The 23,929-nt window shown below is 39.7% G+C and overlaps 2 protein-coding genes across 2 annotated transcripts; both read right to left on the bottom strand.

The window, feature by feature from the left end:
- Window positions 1-36: 36 nt before the first annotated feature.
- LOC103815348 (cytochrome P450 2J6-like) lies at window positions 37-8,419 on the bottom strand. Its single transcript, XM_009089099.4, has 9 exons — window positions 8,090-8,419; window positions 6,347-6,509; window positions 5,841-5,990; window positions 4,788-4,948; window positions 3,153-3,329; window positions 2,847-2,988; window positions 1,330-1,517; window positions 968-1,109; window positions 37-459 (listed from the first exon to the last, which is right to left on the bottom strand). The coding sequence occupies exons 1-9, from the start codon at window positions 8,258-8,260 to the stop codon at window positions 281-283; spliced, it is 1,473 nt and encodes a 490-aa protein (XP_009087347.1). The 5' UTR covers window positions 8,261-8,419; the 3' UTR covers window positions 37-280.
- Window positions 8,420-11,052: 2,633 nt separating this feature from the next.
- On the bottom strand, window positions 11,053-21,903 carry LOC103815347 (cytochrome P450 2J6-like). The gene is made up of 9 exons (XM_009089098.4): window positions 20,406-21,903; window positions 18,888-19,050; window positions 17,225-17,374; window positions 16,494-16,654; window positions 15,591-15,767; window positions 14,691-14,832; window positions 13,154-13,341; window positions 12,605-12,746; window positions 11,053-11,430 (listed from the first exon to the last, which is right to left on the bottom strand). Exons 1-9 carry the CDS (start codon window positions 20,571-20,573, stop codon window positions 11,252-11,254), a joined length of 1,470 nt encoding a protein of 489 aa, XP_009087346.1. The 5' UTR covers window positions 20,574-21,903; the 3' UTR covers window positions 11,053-11,251.
- Between the last annotated feature and the right edge of the window lie 2,026 nt (window positions 21,904-23,929).

Genomic DNA, 23,929 nt, shown 5'->3' with positions numbered 1-23,929 from the left:
GTTGGTAATATAGAAGTCCCAATTCTAATTCTTCCCTTAATGCCTTTATTTGTTACACATCACAAGAAACTTACCAATATTTTCCAAACAGAAAAAAAAAAGAAGAACAAAATATCAACCCTGTATAATTATAATGCTCAGGATGCAACTGTCTGTCAAGAATTTTTCAGGGTAATGATCAACCAAATGAAGAGGAAGGCAAAAATCTCAGGACATGCAAGAAGGAATTCACATACAGAAGCAGTTTTACAGAGTGACTCTTCCCTGAATCTGCCATTTCCTATCGAGGAATGGCACAGAGCTGGTAGGGAGGTGGTTTCATTGTGCTCCCAAAAACAAACTTGGTGTTGACTTCCTTCACTCCTTCTGGCAGGGTGAATGTGAATGCTTGTAGCAAGGTGGAAAAGATAACAAAGAGCTCCATCCTTGCCAACAGCTCCCCCATGCACACACGGTGCCCTGTGAAGAAACAGAAAAGGCACTTCAGCCAAAGGATTTCTATCACACCTCCCTTTCTAAACTGCCTGGGATTTTCTTTGTTTTCTGCAGATTTTATCCTTTTCTCTTAACCTTGTCATTTAATGATTCATAGCTGAAAGGCTGTTTCTATTTCTCCAAAAAGTTTCCATCTACACTTACAGCAGACAGTAAGACATTATAGAATCTGTCACCAGGGTTGCATAGTTCACATTTACAGTCTTCCCAGCACCATGCATTTTTCTGCTACTGCTTTGACAGCTGAATCTCTTCTCAGAGAGAAACTGGATCTGTCTTCCAAGAAAGACTTTGTGTGTCATTCCTTCTCTTCTGATCTTTTCCACAAACAACTGGGCTTCTCTCTTCTTGGAGATATTTAAAACAGTTTGTGTATGCCCATTTGTAGGTGCCTTTCCAGTTACTTTGAGGAATGAATGGATGTGAAGTTGTTACCACAAGGAGTAAATAAATCCCTGTTCAGTGCACTTACCTATAGAAAATGGTAAGAATGCTTCTCTCTTTACAAAGTTTCCATCTTTATCCAGAAAGTGGCCTGGGTTGAACTGGTCAGGTGTCTCCCATTTTCCAGGATCAGCCAGAACAGAGTCAATATTTGCTAAAATTACTGTGTTCTGAAATAAAATGAGCAGTGGCTTCAACAAAAACTGTGACTGTGGAGTCTACTGATATCTAGGACAAAGCCTTGTGAAAGGCCATCCAGAGACACAGTCAAACCTCAGAGGCACTAGAATAAGAGGTCATGTCCCCAATCAGGAGAAAACTCAAAACCCTTTCTAAAATCATCTAATGGACCAAAGATCAAATTGATTCAAACAGGCAGCACATTTGTACCTTTGGAATGTGATATCCCAGAAGCTCCGTGTCCTTCACACTCAGTCTGGGCAGTGCAATTAAGAGTATGTTACTGTATCTCTGGATCTCGTGAATTACAGCATTTGTGTAGGGCAACCTTTTCCTGTCCTCGTAGCAAAACACATGGGAACAACCCACAACAGCATCCAGCTCCTTATGGACTTTCCCTAAGGAGGAATATTCAGCTTTAAATATACAGCAAACAATCTATAAACTCCATAGTCATAATTTTTCCTGTTGCCTTTTGCAGACAGAATGGCTTCCAACCACATGAAAAAGATACTTTATAAAAAATAATGCCTTCAAATTCCCATACAGATGCCCTGAAAAAAATTGAGGTTGAGGTTGTTTATAGGTTGCATATATACTTTTAAAATAGGATAGTGGATGAGGTCATTCTATAATAATATGTGGGTTCCTGTTACACTTACTGCTTTAAGGTAATTTATAAAAAGACTTTTATTAATATTTATTTCTACAGGCAGGGAGTCAGCTGGAAAAAAATATTAATCATGTTTTAGGGGAACAGTTTAGTAATTGCTCAAGGATTGCTCTTCATTAAGAAGCACATAGATTTTGCTTGTCATCTACAGATTCCTAACTGCTATTCTGTAATTACTTGCCTTGGGAAGCACTTATACAAATTAGTTTTTCCCAAGGACTTCTTTTTTTACTTACACTCTGAACTGAAATGGTATTTTCTGGTTTTATTTTTTTTTTTTTAATACTAGAGACTTTATCATTGCAATTAGAATTACCTACACAAAACTTAAAAATGTGTTAATATATCCTGAGAAGATAAAAAATCTTGTGAAAATTCAGTATATGCAACCCAGTTTCAAGTCTTTTGAAGTTAACAAAAAATGGGACGTTCTTTCTCCTAAACACTTCCACATTTTCTATTTGCCAGGCTTCTGCTGTGACTGCTACTCAGCTTAAACTGTCAGATATGAGGCCTTTAAAGTGAATTTTGAACCTTCTAATCCTTTCTATCCCATATACTCCAGCTCTTTTCTCAGTCATTTTACTCTGCCAACTTGTAACTTTCTTCTGTGAATATCATTATTAAAAGCACATTCACCCCAATATTAGCAACACCACACTGTATTTAAGTTATTTCTGCCGCAAGAGGCCAAGAGCAAATCAAAGAGTAGGAGTCAGGGATTTAAAAGGATGACCCAAAGACTCCTTAGTGGAAATCTAATCATTACTGTCTGTGGAGGGGTAATGGTGCAATTTATCTCATCCGAGACTAAATTCCTGCAGCTGATTAAATTAATCACACCCTGCATTCTGTTTAGATCTGTTAAAAAAAAAAAAAAGCAACCTGGAATTATTAGCCTGTATGTTAGAAAGGATGCAGTAAGAAACAAATTAATGCAGTTCACCTGATTCATACGTCAGTAATTAGTTCTGCTACTTTTCTTTGAACAGGCACAACCACTATTTGAACTTGTATCATTGCTAGAGTTGCAGACCTCTTTGGATGTGCTTACCTTGAATATCAGGATAAATCACCATATAGAGCAATGCCCACAGTAAAGTGGTGGCTGTAGTTTCTGTGCCTGCTATAAAGAGGTCACCAATAGTTTGGATCAAGTTTTCTTCGTCATAAGTTGCATCAGCATCTCCTTTAGTCTGCAGATACAAATTGAAAAGAAAGTTATGGCACACAAAAGAAGAAGTAAACCACCTAGAAAAATCATACACTTCTAAATTTATATTAGACATTATAATAATCAATGAAACACTTAAAATCCCTTGTTGTTTGTGAAGTGCGAGAGAAGTTCAGAAGTACTCACTTTATCTATCTCATCCAAATAGTAATCAATAAAATTTTGATTTTCATCAAGCTTTCTTTTTCCTTTGTGACTCTCAAGTTCCTTTGCTAACAGATCCTTCACAAAATCTAAGCAGGACTTCATCTTTTTAACTGATGGCAGAAAGTGACAGGCAAGCCAGGGAGACAACTCATACATCTGTAAAAGAGATATTTTAGATATGTGATATTACTTATAACTGTGTGGCATTTAGCAAACTAAATTTGAACCCTAATACAGGCTTCTGGGTAGTGGAAAAAGCAAGTGAAAGGCTGATGACTGAATTGGCATTAGATTGAAGGGATAGTGCCTATTCCATGATTCATTAAAGATTAAAGCCTTTCTTAATTCTATTTTTCCCTGGAGCAAAATTAAAATTCTCTTAGTTTGATAGTATAAAGTTATTTATTTATATATATATATATATAGAGAGAGAGAGAGAGTTGTTTTAAAAACAACTTATACAAATATCTACCAAGAGAAGTTTGGAAATAGCTGAACCTGTGTCTACCCTGATTAGAAGGGTACCTTAGTAATCATTTCACTGGCATCTTCTGGGATAGTTACTAATAAGGAATTTTATTTTAGCTTATCTAGCTAAAGTATAAAAATAGTCCTTAAATGCTCTAGGACCTTACTTACAGCAGTTTCCAGTTAGTCAGAAAATCATACAAGACACAGAACTGGATGAGTTCCAACAAGTTCTGCAGAAGCAGCTGCCTCGTGCATGAGTAAATTCACTTTTTGATTATACACAGTACTGTGGTTCCCCGCATAAATGATTCATAACAAAACTGCCCCAATCTGAGGCTACCTGTTCTGCTGCTTTGGCAGCTGCACTCACAGATGCACAAACAGAAGCAAGAGAGATTTTTTTCTCTCCAATGGACCAGATGTGAAGTTAGGAGTTTGTGCCCTGAACGGAGACAGATATCATCCAGCAGCTAAAGGAGGGGGACTTGCAGTGTCACTGCACTCTTGTAAGGGTGTGCAGATGTGGTACAGGTGTTGCTGCCAAAAACTGTAGGGAAAAGCTGCCATTAAGCAATTTCATGCCATGTTACCTTTGCACAAAACAGTTGCTCTACTCCAGTTTCTATGAGGTTGGCTGGCAGTGGAGAAGGAAGCAGTAAAAACCCATTTACTCTTGACATTTTTTGACAGCCATGTCATATGATAGAGTGAAGAAAGCCAGCTTGCCAAACAGAAATTAAGCTTATTTCTGAGCTTTTCAGATAATTTAACCCATATTTTACTACTGATTTCAGATATAGTTTCAAACTCTGGAGTTGTGCAGGTAGCACTTTTAAAAAGAAAGTCCTTTGTACATCTCTCAGCCACATAACCAATCTTTGCATTGTCATCCCTGTCCCCCATACACAGGAAATTTCTGTGCTATGATGAAGCATAAACAATTGAAACAAGTTTTGAACTAGGCCTCTTGAAGCACTGTTCTGAAGTGCTCCCCAGAAATTCCACGTGCTTTGGTTTTTGGTGTTTTTTTTGTTTGGTTTTTTTTTTTTTTTTTTTGTTACAAGAGTAATAAGCAAGTTGCATTTTTGCACTGTCTACCTATAGAGACCAAGCAAGCAAACAAACAAAATTTATTTTCCTCACAAAAAAGGAGTTGCTGTTCAAAAATGTTGCTATGACGTCAAAGGACTCAATCAGGCGGTGAAAATTCTCATCATCTCTGGAGAAACGATGTCCAAACATGATTGAACTAATGATATTTGAGACCATATGAATAACAGGCATAGCGGGGTCCAGAGGTTTTCCTGTAAACACAAGGGACTGCATTCACCATTAACACTTTCTGTTCCTGCTTTTCCCACTGACAGGAGAGCTGATAAAATTTCATCAACATTTCTGACATTAATTAGATCACTGAATGGCAAATTGTAATTTATTGGTAAAAGGCCTGAGTAAAAAAGTAACTTCAGACATCTGAAAAACAGTTGGTTAAAAAAAAGGAAAAAATGCTGATAGGAATGGAATTAGTAGTATTAATTATAAAAATACCCAGATTTCATCAAACCTTGGCTTTAGCAGATCTCACATTTGGCAGTAGCCAGGGTACAAAACCAGCTGAGACATTAAATATACAGATGAGTTGAGAATAGAACCACCTTCTATTCTTTGCTCATATCATTTTGCATTAGAATATTTCAACCTACTCTGTGCATCCTTGGTCAAAGCTTTGCATATTTTATGCTTTTTCTTTTCTACACAGGAATAGGAGGCACTGTGACACTGGTTTTTTTACTATTTGCTGTTACCCTGATGCTGTTGCCATAAGTAACATAGAACATAGAACTGACTCAGAAGTAATAACACTGATAGGGAGAAGTGTATATATATATATATATATATATATAAGTGTGTATATATATATATAAGTGTATATATATATATATATATATATATACTGGTATATTATAAAGATATAACTAGACATATATATATAACAAGGCAGGAATCTCTAATTCTGTGATCTTGCTGTGGGGTTTCACAATTCCACAAGTAAGTATCTCATGCAGGTAGCATATTCAGACTTTTGAGACTCAGCTCTGCACATACACTTTGAATTAATTTTGTAATCAAATAGTTTCAAAAGTTCCCAGTGTCCCATTCTCCTACTGCACAGACTGCCCTGCCCACCTCACATACCGTTTGTTTTCTGTAAGTATTCCACCAAGTGAGCAGCCTCCTCTTGCAGTAGATAATCCTGCGCTTTTTTCCCTACTCCCATCTTCCTCATTGTTGCCATTCCAAAACGCCTCTGCTGCTTCCAGAGATGACCATTAGAGAACAAAACACCTAGAATCATAATGAACTAATGCTGTCAGTGCTTTATAAATTGATGGATTGGTAAGGTTGATACATCCAAGAAGCTTCTCTTTTCTTCTAATTTCTTCAAATTTTTTACAGCAGTCTGGCAACATTCCTCTTTTATTTCTTTTTGTATTTTAGCCATTTATCTTCTGTACAGAAGCTCTTACATTAACTCTATGCTGCCATTATTGTTCTTGCAGAATATAGAATAGAATTGTTTTAAAAAACTTGTGAAAATAGAAACTTTTTTCCTGATGCAAATAAAGGACTTTGAGGCTCTAAATCAGTGTTCAAAACTAGGGATATAACACATTAAAAGAATATATGAGAATAAAAATTACCATTTCCTTGTGTCAGAACATGAAAGATTCTGTTTTCAGGCCTTCCAGCAACATCTTCAGCACGGGCAGTCAGACCTTCCTTCACTGCCTGAAACCCTTGCAGGACAACCACAGGAGTTTTTGAAAGCCATAAGGTGAATATATTGCCATGAATTTTGGCCATCTGTAGAACAAGACAAAATTAGAGTAACAGGAGTGAGTACTGGTACTTTTAAATCAAACGAAATGAACCAGATCTTCTCCCTGAGCAGATGCCCAATGAGTGACTGACTTTGAGAACAGAGCATCAGGTATGTTCCTACATACAATATAGTTTGAAGTCAGGTTTCTATCTAAAGTCTCATTTATTAAAGACCATGATGTTTCTAAAATGTCAGTCAATATTGCCAAAGTCTGTGGGGTTATTTATTATGTCTTACAATTCAAATTCATTGTAGATGAACTCTTCCATCCTCACCACTTGCTACAAGACAGCAATCACTCATGAAATTGAAGTGAACCATCTACAGATCCCCTTTATGTGTCAAGAGTAGCAAAAGCAATTGAGGAGCTGCGTAATGCAGGAATCACTCTTTCCCTTCCAGCTCAGCAGTGACAGCCTTGACTTCAGCTGCCCTGCACACAGGCATCCCTGGCAGTGGGCAGGACAGTCCTTCCCCTGGTACTGAATCAGGAACTAGAAAAGCAGCAGAATAGGCTGGAAAGAGTGGTGTGCTGCCAAGACATCCCAAGAAATGCAGGACCAGAGGATTACACAATTTTGCTGCCTGGGAGCAAACAAGAGGGAATACTTATGCACGGTGGGCAAAAATGTATGTGCTTGCACTTGCACATTTGTGTTTAATTTCATTTTTGTAAGGACCAGTTCATGGCTTTTGAAACCTTGGGATGACCAGTACTATTCTTCATGTCTGGGATGTCAGAAATAGAAGAAAACACAGCAGACAGGCACTAGCTACTATTTTATATTATGGAATAATAACACTTTGCCTTGAAATATACAGCTCAGGAGGATGGAGCTGGCAGGACATGGAAAAACCAGAGGAAGGGAAGGTTGAGAATGAAGAGGAAGAGTGAGCTGCTATTACTGACATATTTAAATGTTAAATATTTAGTATAGATGTATAAGAACTATAAAACAACAGGATACAAATTTAGAAGTGCTGCATATTACAATTGGGCATAGAAAAGGGTTTGAGCATACTATGAATTATTTTAGCCATTTAAAATCTCAGTCTTGCCAAGCAAACTGAAATCTGTGAAAATTTGACCAAATGGTATGTCAGAAAATAATTGATTCTAAGATCTTTCAAAAAATCCATTGAATAAATATATATTCAAAAAATCATCCTTTCTATACTGGAAACACACATAACCTTGGCAGCTATTTCATGGGATACTTAGAAAAATGCCAGTGCAACAACAGTCAAAACACAGACATCCAAAAGACTGCACAGAATTAGTGAGTCTACTTTAAAATACAGGTTCTACCTATGTGTAGGACAGGACTATTATCATCATTATGGTTTTGTTCATATGCACATAAGGTTATATATATATATATTTCATAGTAAGTGCAAATTTTCACACAAAGAAACAGTTATTTTAATTGTCTCCACCTATTTCCACATTTATGCAATTTAGAAAAAATTCCTCCCTATCATTCAAAATAAAACTATGTTCAACACAGTTACTTTTCAATCAGTTTATGAGTCCATTAATACATTGCCAGAAAATACATACTTTTTTAAGATGCTCATGATGAATTCTGAAGTTCATCTGCAGCAGATTTCCAAAGAAGGGATATGGAGTTGGCCCAGGAGGAAATCGTCTTCGCATCCATTGCAATTTCAGAAACTCTATTAACAGCAGAGACAGCACAAAAAATACCAGCACCTCACTCACTGTTAACATTTTACTTCTGATTTACACAGCTACGTTGTCTCTCTACAACTGCTGGGTAGACAGAGGAGAGATCAGTTTATCTTGCTTTTGGAATACCTCCCTGAAAAGAGAAAAAATACTTGATGCTCCTGTGACTCATCTCTTTCCCTCTTTATCACTTTTACTTCCCCACCCCAGAGAATTAAGTGTTCTTACTTTTAAGCATATAGAACATCATTATGTTGCAGCTACACATCTGTCAATCATTGCCTCTTCAAGGGACACAAAATGTAGGTTAATTATACACCTCCTTGTGCCATGACTCCTGCTGTGACAAAAATCTCTGCCCACGGTCCTGGTTTCATAAAAAACCTCTTGCAAGAATGAGAAATAAAAAAATTTCCTGAGGGCTGGCTGCACACCTAAGGTCAGTGGGGCTACAGAAAAGTTCAGGCTCATCAATAGCCATCATAAGCACCACCTATTGCTCTGCTACTTAACTCACACCATGCTGTTGATTCTGATGTTCTCTGCTATTCCTTTAATATTTTTCCTCACAGTTTATATTGAAAGGTGGCTCTACCTTTTAATTTTGTGCCTAGGACACACACAGACCACAAAAGACTCCAACTGATCATTGGGTAACAGGAGTTTGTAATTATGCCATAACGCCCAAGTGTCCTCCCACTCCCTGTCCTGCTGCACAGGGAAGTGGGCCTGCAGTCTCCTTGACCAAGCACAAAGCAAAATTTCTTCATCCCTCCACCTGCCTGTGGTTAATCCCCCTGGATTGCCTGCAGCAGGAACAAAGATAACACACAGCTAACTCTGAGAACTTCTTTCACAAGTGTTTTTATGCAACTGAGCAACTCCAGCTCTGCAAAGGGTGGCATTTGAATATGATCAACGCAGATTTGGCGCTTGCACAAGAACAGCATTAGCTTAGACCTGGCTCTGACTTAGACAGCAGCATCTGGCACTCTGGAAAGTCACCTAGATGTCCTTGCTGCTCATGTACCAAACTTACAGAACTGGCATAGCTAGAAATAAAAGTTGTGAGGTGTGAAGGACATTGGTTTACCCCATAAACAGGGCAGAAAAATAACATTTAGCCATCTTGCTGGCCACTGATTGAACTGAGAGCTAGGATCAACCTGAAAAACTGGATTACCCATTTTGAGATCACTTTTGGGACTTTTAGTTCCCTCACTGGTGTAACATTTTCTGTATCCCAAACTGCTCCCAACTCTGAGTTTAGTATTTTCCAAACTGTTCCTGGGAGGAGACTCACAGCCCCAAGACTTGCCTGCCCTGCCCACTTGCAGCCCCATCTGGCCCCTGCACAGTTCTGGCTGGCTGCTCTGCATCTCCCTTGGCCTTCCAGGCTCACTCTGACTTTTCCAGACACATTAGCCACATTCTGGTGATTGCACCTCTCAGCCTAGACATGAACTACCTGCATGTAGGAAGGCAGCTGCCATCTCTCTTTGGGAGAGATGTCAAGGGAATACAAATTGCTTTGCTCCTCATACAAGACGGTGCTGGAAGTCTGGGAAGAGAGAAGCCTGATAAGGCTTTGTAAGCTGTATTTGCCACAGCTTCCATGAAGAAAATTGAATGCCTGGGGAATCAGGGGTTAGACCTGCCTGAAAGAGAATCATCCTCCTCTCACTCTTGCCAGGATAGCTGCTGGCCCATTCTCTTCTCCCCCTTCCTTTCAGCCCATGACACAATGTATAAACAGGGCAATGCCAACTAGTGCTTGAAGCATGCTTGTGATAACAATTGTAAAGTCTTTTATTCAAGAAAGGAAGACGGTAGAGCAACAGTACCCTCAGTCTGACCTTGGATTTTAAATCTTATTGGGTGGCTAACAAGGCCAGTCTCACAGTGAGAGTGGCTACTGACATTTCCCATCCACTAGCCCTGCTTGGGCACTGCTTCTGCCAGCTGCATCTTGCACAGCTCTTTCCTCAGTGTGCCTTTGGACTCAGCAGGCTCAGCTCAGCAGTCAGAAGGCTGCTTGTGTGCAGCTGCCCCTCTGCTCACAGAAAACTCTCAAGAGGTTCGATTGATTCTCTCACAGCTTTTGGGCAATACCACATCAATGCCTCCTGCCCTGCCCCTCCTTTGCAGGCAACAAGCTTTGCTACACAAGACTGCAAAGACTACAAGCTGCCCCTGAACTGTGCTTTGGGCATCTATGAAGAGACATGGCCAACATAATCTGCTGTACATCATTTGTCATTACAAACCCTGGCATGTGAGAGGACTCCCACCTTCACAGAAATGCCTCTCAAATGCATAAGAGTATATGTCAAAAAAAAAAAAAAAAAAAAAAAGTTTTTCAGGCCAGCCCACTGGTCCTTATCTGTTTCCATCCACTGCATCTCACCAGCAGTGGGGTTTCCCTCTGTAATTTCCAGCAGGCAATAGGAGGGGTTTGCCTTTGCTCTTGGCCTGAGTCACAAGCCTCACAGCCAAATGAAGAGTTGTACTGTTGTCTCCCTTTTACTTCCAGTCTCAAGCACTCATCTGCCCATGGCTCTTGGCCAAATAGACAAAGCTGCTCCCAGCAAGTTGAGATGCCTCTCCACAGCTTTGAGTTCCCATGCAACAACACCTGGGAGCTCAGGCAATGTCCAGAGCCACCACCTCTGGGAACAGCATTCCCACACACCATTCTGGATTTGAGAATGTAGGGGAAGACTGCTCAGAGCCTGGCTCTGATGTTCCTCCTCCCTCCAGCAAGATTCTGCTGAGTTTCTAGTAAGACTAGACAGAGCAATAATTGTCTACATTTATTTCATTTGTAACACAGCAGGAAAAAAATGAAGTACAGACACTTTCCAGACACAGGAAAACTAGAGTATTTTTTAGGCCTGGCTTCTAAGACATATAACACAATAAGGAGAGATTTGCACTGAATTTGAGCTAAAAATGAGAACCATAAAGCTGCAGAAATACCAGCACACTACCAAACCTGTGTCTGTGCCTCTTAAATCTCTAATGCTGAAAAACCTAGCGCAGAACTGCACAGAGCTTGTATGGATGGGGTTTCATGGTGCCCCCAAAGATAATATCTGTGTTAATTTCCTTAACGCCTTCTGGTACAGTGAACTTGAATTTCTGCAACAGGCTGCAGAACAGGATGAAAAGCTCCATCTTGGCCATTGCCTCTCCCAGACAAACACGGTGACCTGCAAGGGGTGAATGGAAAGAGAAGTCAGTCCCCAACAAGATCTCTAACCAGCACCTGTTTCCCAGCTTTTCTCAGGAGCACTGCTCAAGAAACAAAGAGCTCTGCTGAATTTGATAATTTCCTCTCAGACTGAACTGGACATACAACTGAAATGTCTGCCATTCATCTTTGCAGGATCTGCCCAGATTAGATAGAAAAGATATCAGAGATGCTTCTCAGAAGTTTCATTCTTGCTTCCTAATCTACAGGACTCCCTGGTTTTATGAAATGGATTTCAGTCTTTTGATTCCAAATAAAAACAAGAAAGCACCTTTAGGTTACCTCACAGCTTCTGCTTTGTACAGGCTGACTTATCTTCCCTAATAACAGTGAAAAATCAGAAAACAGAGGACATTCTACACCTGATGAAACATTTTCCTACATAGTGGTTTCAGTGAAAACAACTTGCTAAAGAAAAATCTCTTCCCAATTGATCAATTAACTCTATCCAGGATACAGTTCTCAGAGACAGTGACAAACTCTGAAATACTGTGGTCAGGTCATTCAATTTGGGTGTGAGAAACCAATTCCTCTTCTGCCCAATTTAGACCAGAAACCTGAGCCTGACATTTTCCCGTCTCAGCTGACAGCTCTGACAACCAGGCTATTTCATCCTGGCATGATCCCCAAGAGCTTTTGTTTGTTTAACTTCTATAAACACACACTGGTGAAAGAATGATTCCAGAAGCTCCACAGGAAAGACATAGACTTCTGAATCTATTTGATCCAGCTTCTGGATCTCCCATTCATCTCTCTGCACTGATGAATACTGAATTATTTATACTAAATAAATCAGCTCCAGCACAGCAGCCTGCCATAGAATATCCACTGTAATGGCATAATCCAGCATATACAGAGGAGGACCAAGGGCAACAGCATAAGGACTCAAGTTCTTAAGTGACTGGGAATTTTGGGACCTTACTCCTTTTGTCTTTGCATTTTCACAAAAATCTAGGATCAAGCATTTATACAATTGCCAAACAACTTATTTTTGCAGTCAAACATTTTTCTGGGCTGGGAAAACAATGTGTTCCTGCAGTTTGGGATTACACTCCCCTCTGGCCTTCTCTACAATGAAAATAACACAGCTTCATCTAACCCACACACCTGGGATCAGTTCTCAGTGCACTCACCTGCTGAGAAGGCCAAGAAAGCCTCTCGGGTCACAAAATTTCCACCCTCATCCAAGAAATGGCTAGGGTTGAACTGGTGAGGTGTCTCCCAATAGTCAGGGTCAAAAAGAGCTGAGTCTACATTTGCCATGATTAGAGTGCCCTGAAAGGAAGAGGCAGTTGGCACAGTTCTGTCTCTCACACATCAAGAATAAAAGGACACAAACACATTCCAGCTATAATTCTGCACACGGAAAGGCAGCAGAAATGAAAGATTACATAATTAGGGGAAAAACAATAATCTCAAGGGTTCTGAGGGGTTTTTATAAAAAAATAAATAAGCAAAGAATCTTCAAGTATTTTGGGTTCAGATATTTCCCCACTGTATTCCTTCATGTTTCTTTTCCAGTCTGTTAGCAAATGCCAAATAATGTGTGGTCTGCAGTTCTTTAGTACCATATCCTAAATCTAGTGAAATGATCATCCTGTTCTGAGCTGGAAAGGAAAGGGTTTATGGTAAACCTTTACTGATGGCCAAAGATCACACTGGAATAGAAGGGATGCCTGTACCTTTGGAACATGATACCCCAGAACAGTGGTATCCTTAACAGCTTCTCTGGGAATTGTGATTAAAACAATGCTGCTGAAGCGGAGGATCTCATGAACCACAGCATTTGTGTACGGCAGCTTCTTGCGATCCTCGTAGCAGATGAGATGGGAGGGACTCAGAACCGCATCCAGCTCCTTCTGGACTTTGTCTAAAAAAATATTTAAATTTCTATTATAGATGTAAGAACACTGTTTTGGATGAAACAGCTTTCCTTTCCTTTTTGGAGTATAGTAGTGATAGAAAAAATACACTATATAAATAATTTACACTTACCATATTCTAAAGTGTAAATGCATTTGTATAAATGTATATATGTAATGTATTTATATTAATATAAATGTATTTATTAGTGTAATAATACATTTATACAAATGCATTTGTATATTTGTATAAATCATAACCAGCTAGTTATGATTTTACTGCACTCTGTTTTCTAGTTGATAGGTTTTCAGTTTAGACCCTCTTTCCACAAGCCCAGCAGATTTATGGAGCATTATATTTAAAGGAAGGGGAGAAAACTGTAAGTATATTCAGACCTTCTTATTAAGAGATCAATTCTATTAAGCTGTTGATTTTACTCCAGGTAAACACAGACTCACAGTACACTAATGAGGGTGCTGCAAGCAAGCCATCACATCAAGCTGACACATGTGCAATGCTGAGAACTGAAATATGATCATATTACTAAACTATCACCAAGTGTTAATCTCTTTGGGTTGCTATCTAAGCGTTACTAACTAACACACGTTATACAGTCTCAGATGGTTTGGGGTCATATTTCATACTTTGGCTAGTAAGTTAAGTGGAATTTTTTTCTTTATAATTTATCAGAATTTGAAGTGCATGTGTATGCACAGGGCTCTGTTCTTTGAGCATTCTAGCACCACAAGCATGAAAATAATTTCTAGCCCTCAGCCTGAGTCAAGGACATGTACTTGGCTTAGTAATTCATCACCTCTGAAAACCCTCTACCAAATCACCCAAAAATTTTCAAACTAGTATGCAACAGTGCTCTTGTCCAGAATTTCTGGGTTATCTTTTTGTCTTCCTTCTCTGTTTAACATTCCCATGCATTAGAATAAATATATCTATTTTACAGAAATTTGACTGATTTATCAGTTAATGAACTCAAATAATATAACCTTATTACCCATGCTGGATGCCAGAAAAGCATCACTTTGCCCTAACCCAAACTCTTATTCCACCTTGTGTGTTTTCAGCCTGTATGTTCCATTATATGCTTACAGTGCTGAAACAGTCTGACAAAAATCAACAGGACGCAATACAATGTCAGAAGCTGAATATCCCTGAAATTATTTTGAAATCTCTGTCTGAAAAATTTTTACTACATTGGCTTATTAAAAGCAAAGCTCAAAAATTATCTTTAAAAAAAGTGGGCTTGATCTTAAAAAAAACTTGATTTTAGCAAAAAAAAAAAATGTATAACAGAAAATTGCTTTACTTTAATCATATCCATGCTTGTTGTGTGCTACTCACCTTGGATGTCAGGGTAAACCAACATATAGAGCAGAGCCCAGCGCAGAGTGGTGGCTGTGGTCTCTGAGCCACCCAGGAAAAGGTCAAAAACAGACTGCACCATGTTGTCTTCATCAAATGTAGAATTTGGGACATTTTTAGTCTACAAGTGTCAGTGAGAAAGGTAAAATGGAGTATAGCTGTGTAATAGCACTGAGACAGACAGTGATCACTGTATCTAAAGGAACAAGATTTCTAGAGGACAAACACAGATACTTGAGCAGAACATAGATATAGGCAATGACTTTACTCAAATGAGTGCAGTAATACTGTTAAATTAGAGGTGCTGTCGAATGTGTCAGGTCTGTAAATCCTGTTATGCTACCTTGTAAAGTGGCATGTTGATTTCTGTTAATTTCCACAGCAGAAAAACACATTTCTAGGTAGTTTTATCCCACCCATGCCACTTTCAGCACATTTGCTGATTTCAGCAATCTGTCTAATATATAATGTTATCCTTTTAAAGATTTATGCCTTTTTTTTTTCAGAGCAGAGACTGACAACATTTTAAGATTGTCATGATACTCATACAGCACTATTGAGCACAAAAATAATACAAGGCAAAAAAAAATCAGAATTCAGCAGCCATCTAAATACCTGCACCTTCTCAAGGTCCTCCCTCTTGCCCAACCCTCACTAAGGATTCCAAAATATGCTAACAAGCCAATGTAAATAATTTGTACTTCTAGAACAAGTTCTTGAACTAAATATTCAAAGTTCATATTTTGAGTTTGACATCAGAGTTTTCAAGCTGTGCTTGCAGAGCCCTGCAGTAATGTTGTTGTGGGCAGACAACAGCAGGGAAGGGGCAGGGAACCCATTATGGTTGGATCTGTGTCATGTACAGCATTAATCACTCACTTTCTCTATCTGCTTCAGGTAAAAGTCAATGAAATCTTCTGGTTCATCTATTCTGCCTTTTTCCCTGTGGCTTTTGATCTCCTGCCTCACAAAGGAACGAACAAAATCCCGGGAAAATCTTGCTTTATGTAGAGGTCCTGGGAGGTGCTCTGCAAACCACGGGAGCATTTCACACATCTGGGGAGCAAGAATTCAGCACAGAAGAGTTAGTGACACTGTAGAGAAGCCTTGTGATAGAGATATAGCATGGACATTTTTGGTGCTAAACTGCTGAATTAATTTCTCTGAGAAAAATCCTTTGGCATGAAAAGAAATGTTTAGTACATAAACACACATTAAAATCACAAATTAAGGACAGCACAGTTTCCACCCTAGATTTTTTCCCATCCTTACTATATAACTCCATTTGTATTTACCCTGTTAATTCACCAACAAAATATCTGCTTTTGCAGATAGATGTATCAATATTAATAAATCAAATGTTAATAAATATTTGTGTTCATCACCTTAGCACTGAAAAAAACCCCAAAAAACCCACAGGAAAAAAAAAAACCCACCAACATTCGCTTTCATTCTCACAGAGTATCATCTCTCACCTTAACAATACTAGTGTTTCCATTACAGAAAAGGTCATTACTCCAAGCATATTACCTTTGCTGAGACATTCTAATAAAGATTATTAATACAGTATTCATAATTGAATCACGTCAAACCCAAACCATTGCAGGTCCAGTTCATATTCACAGTCAGAATATTTATCAGTATTCAATAATGCAATACTTTAATAATATAAACATATTGATATAATTATATTGCAATAAATAATGAGCCCAATGATCAAATAAGTTGCATGTTAGTAATATTCTAATAAGTAATATATAATCTCATAAGTAATATTCTCACATAATGAAAGCGGCTGTTTCCAAAAGCTACTATATGATTGAAGGCTTCAATCAGCTGCTGGAAGGTTTTATCCTCCAGAGAGAAACGATGTCCAAAAACCACAGCACAAATCACATTGGAGACAGCATGGACAATGGGGAAGGAAGGGTCCACAGCTTCTCCTGCAGACAGAGAAAAACATTCATCTCAAAAGCACTTCCTCTTCTTTTGCTATTTGGGAGAACAAAATTATAGTGACATTTTGGAATAGATGTCCTCTATGATATTTATACTGTTACTCAAAAACACCCAAAATTCACTAGGAAGTGTAACAAAAGACAAAGCTCACTCCAAAATGAGGACAGGAAAGCCTCAAATCTTCAGCTCCTGGTCTTGTTTTTTTTATTTGCTTTCCTTTTTGCTTTCTTTTTTAATATCAGTCTTGGTGTTGATCCCAAAATACTGAGGTCCAATAATCTCAAAGGTTCAGAGGAGTTTTTTGTCAAAAAATAAATAAGCAAAGAAATTTTGGGTTCAGAGATGACCCAGGTGAATTCCTTCATGTTTCTTTTTCCATTCTGTTAGCAAATGCCACTGAATGTGTGGTCTGCAGTTCTTTAGCACCTTATCCTAAATCTGCAAATCTAAGGTATGCTCCAAATCCATTCTATTCAGTAACAAAAGCAGTGTTAACCCTTAGAGTCAAGCAGTCTGTACTGTGTGTGCCCCCAAGCACTGTGTCAATACCATACCCTCCTTGTCTCTGAAGAACTCCACCAGGTAACTGGCCTCGGTTTGGATCCCACGCTCCATTCCTTTATTCCCCATTCCCAGTTTTCGGAGAGTTCCAATTCCAAAATGCCTCTGTTGTTTCCAGATGAGACCACTTGAGACCAAGATACCTTTAGCCATCAAGAATGAATTTTATGTCACAATAACATTCATACAATTGTAGATGATAAACACAGTAAGAGTCATCTTCTCATCATGTGGCTGCTCAAAGAGGAGGGACACATCAGGGCAGTGTTCTTTGAATTGAATGTTGTTAGAGGCAGAGAAAACACCTTGGTTAAAACATTACCATCCCTGCAAAAAACCCCACTTTGACCTCTGGACTCACACACCTGCCTTCCAAACCTAGTCCTATTCTTCCTGAAGCATCTGTCTCAGGTCTCTGAGGGATCCTGTTCTACCAGGATCTTTATACCAAATCTCAAGTTCTCATCCTGGAAAGGTCCCTTCTGGAAAGACAATGAAGCCAGGGCAAGAACCACCCAGCCAAAATGAGAAGGGAAAATAGGCTTTAGCCAACCTGCAAACAGCTTCTTAAGATCAAGAGTTCCTGTGGGACAGAAAGGAATCCCAGGCTGCTCTGCTGTGTCTATGCTCTAGCAGAGACCACCCAGCACGAACCATTTAATCTGCTTGGTAGGGAAATTCCCTCCCCAAGTGTAGCCTGCACTTCCCCCTGGGAAAGCCAGCTTGCTCCCTGAGACAGCTGCTTCACTAGAGACTGGGATAGCTCTCCCCTATTCCTTCTGCTGTCCTGGGAACCATGGGCCGGCAGGTGGTATTTGAGCTGCAGTCACAAACTTGAAGCTGAGCTGCAGCTGTTGGCTAAAGCCATCCCTGCTACAAATTACAAGTTTTAGGGCATGTGTCACAACCCAGCTACTTTTCTCCACAGCACCCCGATAAAAAGTAGCAATACAGATCCTTCCAAATGGACTGAAATGGCCCCAGACTTAATCATCTCTATACCTTAAAGTGATTTTTCTCTACTTACATTAGCTAGTATTACAAATTAAAGCTTTCCAGACTGTAGTTCACATTAACCAAATCCTGACTGAGGGAAAAGGCATCTGCTGTACATTCTCTGGATAGAAGGCTGATGGAAACAAGTTCAATTATTTCTGTTTTAAACATATCAGTATCTTTATTCTCTCTCCACTGTGATTCAGCAGTGTTTGTGATAACACAATACAACACTTTGAACCCCCTGGTTAATAAATTTAGAGCTCCACTGACCTTCCTGTGACTTTGTACTTCAGAGCAAGACCAGATCAAAGTTCTGTATATGCTTTCCTTACAGCAGTTTTGTTGTAAACAAACAACTGGGAGCACAAAGATTTACTTTAGTCTCAGCTTGCATAGGAGGCTGCAGGATCAGGATTATTTCAAATCAGGACATGCAGATAACACTAAGAACGTTGCCCATGCTGCTCTGATAAGATGCTGAAATACATGTGTGACAGTGGGATTTGGAGACCACTTAGGATGATGCTTCAGAATTATATGATTCACCTTGAGCAGACAGAAAAAGTCAGTTGGGAACTAAGGGTTTTCCAGTAAGAAAAACATGAGAGGAAACAAAAAGTCAAGGCTGATGTCCCTCCAGAGACATGAACATCTTACCCTTTCCATCTGCCATTTGGTTGAAAATGTAGGTCTGCAGTCGCCCTGAAACATCCTCCGAGTTGTTGGTGAGACCATTCTTCACAGCTTGGAACCCATAGAGCACCACCATAGGTCTGTGACCCACCCACAGGGTGCAGATGTTGCCATAGGTTTTTGCCAGCTGCAGGTAAGACCAGCGCACAAAAAAAACCCATGGGAGAAACATCAACAAAGGGGCATACAGGATGGGCTGCTGTCTTCAGCACAACTTTGCTCAGGGGTTCAGCAGGTGAAAAGGGACAGTGGCTGTGTTTTGTAGTGGGGGTGCTTTCCAAAGGAAGGGTCTGGGCTCTCTCTGGGAACACACCACCCACAGAAATGTGAGCAATGAAAGAATAAATGGTTCTTTTCTAGAACTTGGCCGGGGTTACCTTTGCAATAGCAACCATAGGGTAAATACCCTTGAGTGTTTATGGATCTGTACAAGGTTTCCTGTGAAATTTCACCTGCCCATTCTTGGTTACATTTTTCAACTCCATATTTCATTCACTCAGACAACAACCAGAATTTCTTGAAATTATGAATTCCAAGTGTAACTCTCCTTCTAGTATTGCAGATTTAATGTTTTGATGGCAAGAACTCTTCTCAGTTTATACTGAAATACTGTCAACTGAGGCATCTAAGCATGGATCCCATCTCTGGGTACTGATGGGACTGCTCTCAGGCAATTCCATGGGCATTCTGCGAGGACAAAGTCCCTGATGCTAGACCAAGAACCAGTACAGATCTGTCATCTCACAATCATTAACATGTACCCATCAGAAAATTTTAGCATCATGCTCTTTTAAGGTCCCTTCAGCTGTAGCAAGGTACCCTCTGACCTGCAAGTTTCACTTAGCACATAAGGAAAGGCAACAATTTGAAAAATATTTTAACACATTGGGTTCTATTGTGGTATTTTGACTCAGTGGAGGATGTTGAAAATTGAAAGAATGTGTATTAACAGGCTTAGCATGGACCTAATTCTTCCCATCACTTCTTTCCTTTCACCATTATTTACATCTTTAGTTTGTCTGCAAGGAGCTCATCCCAGATTGGACTACAGAGAAACAGTGGATGAAAGGATTTGGCTACATATGGGATACAATCTTCTTTCCATCCCATGCGAACAGAAGGATGTACTTTTCACATCCTCTGAATTCAAGACACCTAGTTTAAAATTATTTTCAATATATGCTTATGATGGGAAATCTGAGAATCACTTTTTTCTTTCAAGGCCAAAGTTTCCCTTAAAAATATGTCTTTTCTGAGGCAAAATTACTATGTTCAGTTCTGTTTAAGTTGCACACATATAAGAATGAGGCTTTCATATGAATTAGACAGTCTGCAGGATTTTTACCTTAACTTGTTTGGGCGCTTGACTTCCACAAATCACCTTCTCTCTCCCTGTTTTCACATCAGCCTACCAAAAACCATCACCATTTTTTTCCAGGTTTTGCCTCAATAGCTCTTTAGTTCACATCTGCAAATACATACCTTTTTCAGGCTCCTGTGATCAGCTCTAAAGTTTATCCACCAGACACTTCCAATGATGGGAAATGGGGTTGGTCCAGGAGGAAATCCACGACTCTTCCATTGCAAATTCAGGAACTGTGCACTCAGAAGAAACAAAACCAGGGAAATGAGAATTACACTTATCATCATTTCACACTTCCAAACTCGTATTATAAAATTGCTACGAATCTGTCTGTTGAAATTGTTCAGAACTCTTCCCTGTCACATTGAAGATTTCTGGATTTTCATCTCCCTTCTTTCCTACCACTCTTCCTGATCCAAGAAAATGAGGATTATTTCCATTCTTGAGTGTTATTTAATACATCACTATGCTGCAATATGCTAATTGATACCATTATTTTAAGATCCAGCAGAGGCTGGGTCAGAAAGGTGGGAACCTCAGCCAGAAACATCCCTTTGAGCAATCAGTTTGAGGAACGTGTCACTGAAAATACTGACTACATGCATGCCAAGAGCTCAGGCACAAAGCTGCAGCTGGCAGATGAGGGCAGGAATATTCATCAAGTAGCCTTCTTGGGGCAGAGGTAAAAGGAAGCAACCAGTAGCCTTGTGCAACTGTGGGTGGAGATGCAGACTTGGGAACCAAGAGCAATGAAGTGATATAATTGAGTTTTCACAGTAAGCAATACAGATGAACTGTAAATAGTACAGTGAAGAATCAAACATAACTAGTGCTATTGGCAAAAAGTGTAACAGACCTCACAATAAACTCCATTTTGGGGCTGAGTTCTTGTCTCCCATGAGGCATTATGAATTAGTTTCTGCCTTATCTCAGTAGCAGGAGCCCTGTTCAGCAGAATTAATTCCAGAGCCTGTAATTCTTTGCTTTTTATTTAATTCACAGCCCCTGAAGCAGCACATGCAAAGACCCCCTCAACCCCAAAAAAATCCCTACAAAGAGGAGCAGTTCTTAGAAGATTTCTAGAGTACAGCTAGTGAAATAGGCTGTTTGGGATGTTGGCACCAAGCTGCCTTATGAAGAACAGCAGACCTTATAGGGATGGGGCTGTGCAGTGCTCCCCAAAGGAGTGCCTTTAATTCCATTCGACAGGGTGAATCTAAACACCTACAAAAGGCTGCAGAAGACAAAGAACTCCATGTGTACTGACTGCTTGCCCAAAAATATACATAGCCCTGCAGAAAGAACACAAGAAGGCAATTACTGATCTTAATTGCTGTTTCCACCACACCCCCACTGTCTTGCCTGTGCTTTCTCTGAGGCTGTTGCTCCTCTCACAGCAGAAATGTCCCTGCAGGCTGTCCTCAAGATTTGCTGTCTAAAAAAACTCAACTCATCCTCACAACTCCACTTGCATAATCCACTGGTGTCACTTACCAGCAGCCAGAAAGGGCATCAGGCATGTTTTGAAAGCTGTTTTCACATTTTATTCAACTCATCCAAGTTCTTCAGTAGCGCTCAAGGCACCTATCCCAACCACTGCTGACAAGGGCAAGAACATTTCCCTGGAGAAAAGAAATTCCTTACACAGTAACTAATCTGGGTTGGATTCCAGAAATTTCTTCCAGTGCTCAGGAATCAGTTGCAATATATATCAAATATATTTACAATAACCATGCTGTCCTCCAGGAAAGAAAGAGTTGGTCCTAGGCTGCCTCTAAACCTCTGTCCCTGGCAAATTCATCTGAACAAATCTTAGCTCAAATTTTCTGTTCTGTCCACAGCTGACATTCCAAGTGCATTAGCATCTGGCTAATAGATACTGCTCTGGAAAATTGACCAAAAAAATGCTGAGGCTGCAAATACTCAAACATTAGGAAATGCCAGAAGGAAAACTGTCTGTACAATATTAATTATTTCTTCCTGACACTTCAGTGAGAAAAGCATATGTACTATGGTTAATTTATGAAATTCTTGTCTCTGCTCAGCTCTTCTGCAGCTGACTGAAGAACACTGCCAAGATTACACAGCACTTCACAAACCAGGGAGACTGAAAGGCCACCAGGCCTTGGTAGCTCCCACACTATCAGGACATACAGAACCACAGCACCGGTGCAAGGTCTGCATTGCTTTCACCTCAACAGTACTGCATTACAACACCAAAACAGGCAAAACCGACCAGCACAACAGCCCAAACAGAACAAACAACAATGAAAACAGTGGGAAAACAAAAAGAGGAATATTTACAGCAGTTGCTTTCCTTCCTAATAGCTAGAGCTCATGATTTTTCTGGTTCTGCTCTCATTGCATGCCAGTGATGCCAAAAAGTTGGTAAATGTCTGTAAGATTAGATATACCAAGTGGTTTTATTTTGAGATGACTGGGATGACTATGTATTTCTAGCAGGAAGAGAAAGTGATGGATGCTACAATTCATTGTAATGCAGAGTGATAAAATTTAAATGAACTCCATCAATGTGTGTGAATTGCAGGACTTAAGTGAATGAATTAAGGTTTAAAATACAAATAAAGTAATTGCAAGATCAAGCAGGTAGAGGCAGGTGTTTACAGAGAAGCTTTCTGCAAGTTGTTTTGGGGAAAATCAGTTTTCCTGGTTCCAATATCTTCATTATTTGTGAACAGCACCTCTCCCTGCAAGCCTTACTCATTATTATCTGACAAATACTGTCACAAGAGCTCCTTGGCAGAGATGGAAGATGTTTAGACTGCTCAGAAAACCCTTTTTTCTAATGAAGGTTTTAGAGCAGAGGAGTAGGAAGAAAATACAGGGAAAGGACAGAACAGAAACAATCGTACCTGCCATCTACAACTTGACTTTCATTAGTCAACCTTCAAGCTCTTTCAAAAAGCAAACATCAGGGTTGACTAGGCCCAAAGAGATAAAGCAAGTTCATGAGAGTCACAGACAAGCTATGAACAAATCTAGGAACAGAATCTGAAGTTCAAGTCCCATTCCAGTACTTTGTCTATGCAAACTAAAAGCTCATCAATCTTCAAGTCCCGACAAAACAGATGACAGCAGGAGGCAAAACCCTATATAGCAAAGTTCTCTTTTCCTGAACTGAACGCAGAATGGGAATTTCTTTTGCTCACATTTCCCAGTCTTGAGTTCACTCCAGCTGTGCTGTAAGCCACATTGTCCCTCTCTCAGTGTTTGCCTGGACACAGTGTCAGTGTAACTCTCCTCCCTCAGAGAAATTCTGATGCCTCCAACAAATTAACAGCTCCTGTTATGAAGTTCTTGAAAGATCAGCTAGTGCAGGGGAGGAAGAGACAGCTAAGTTGAGAAACCCAAATTAGTGTCTCCGCTGGAAGGTGATGGGGAAAGAACCATAACGAAAAACAAACCCACAAACAAATCCCAAGACCAGCCTAGCAATACCTGTGCTGTTTAGCTTGAGGCCAGACAGAAGGAACACCAGGCTGTGTTGTCTAATACATCTGTCCCTGCAACAGACAAAAAATGAGCCCTGGTTTTCTGTCAGAGCACATGATACACGCTCTGGGCAGAGGTGTGCCAGGAGCCCTTTCCACCCCCAGTACACACATTCATCTTGGCTTCACAC

Source organism: Serinus canaria, chromosome 9 (assembly GCF_022539315.1).
Source record: "Serinus canaria isolate serCan28SL12 chromosome 9, serCan2020, whole genome shotgun sequence".
Lineage (NCBI taxonomy): Eukaryota > Metazoa > Chordata > Aves > Passeriformes > Fringillidae > Serinus > Serinus canaria.
Note: the sequence above shows the minus strand (reverse complement) of the source record. Positions and strands in the feature narration are given on the sequence as shown.

Bases quoted from the DNA above. Each gene is read 5' to 3' on its own strand.
- LOC103815348 (XM_009089099.4), bottom strand. From the start codon at position 8,260: ATGTTAACAGTGAGTGAGGTGCTGGTATTTTTTGTGCTGTCTCTGCTG. The intron at 2,989-3,152 runs GTGAGTACTTCT...TTGTATCTGCAG, and splicing joins ATTTGGATGAGATAGATAAA to ACTAAAGGAGATGCTGATGC. The intron at 460-967 runs GTAAGTGCACTG...GTTTCTTCACAG, and splicing joins ATTCTTACCATTTTCTATAG to GGCACCGTGTGTGCATGGGG.
- LOC103815347 (XM_009089098.4), bottom strand. From the start codon at position 20,573: ATGATGATAAGTGTAATTCTCATTTCCCTGGTTTTGTTTCTTCTGAGT. The intron at 17,375-18,887 runs GTAAGATGTTCA...TGATGGCTAAAG, and splicing joins CCAAATGGCAGATGGAAAGG to GTATCTTGGTCTCAAGTGGT. The intron at 15,768-16,493 runs GTGAGAATATTA...CTTGCTCCCCAG, and splicing joins GAAACAGCCGCTTTCATTAT to ATGTGTGAAATGCTCCCGTG.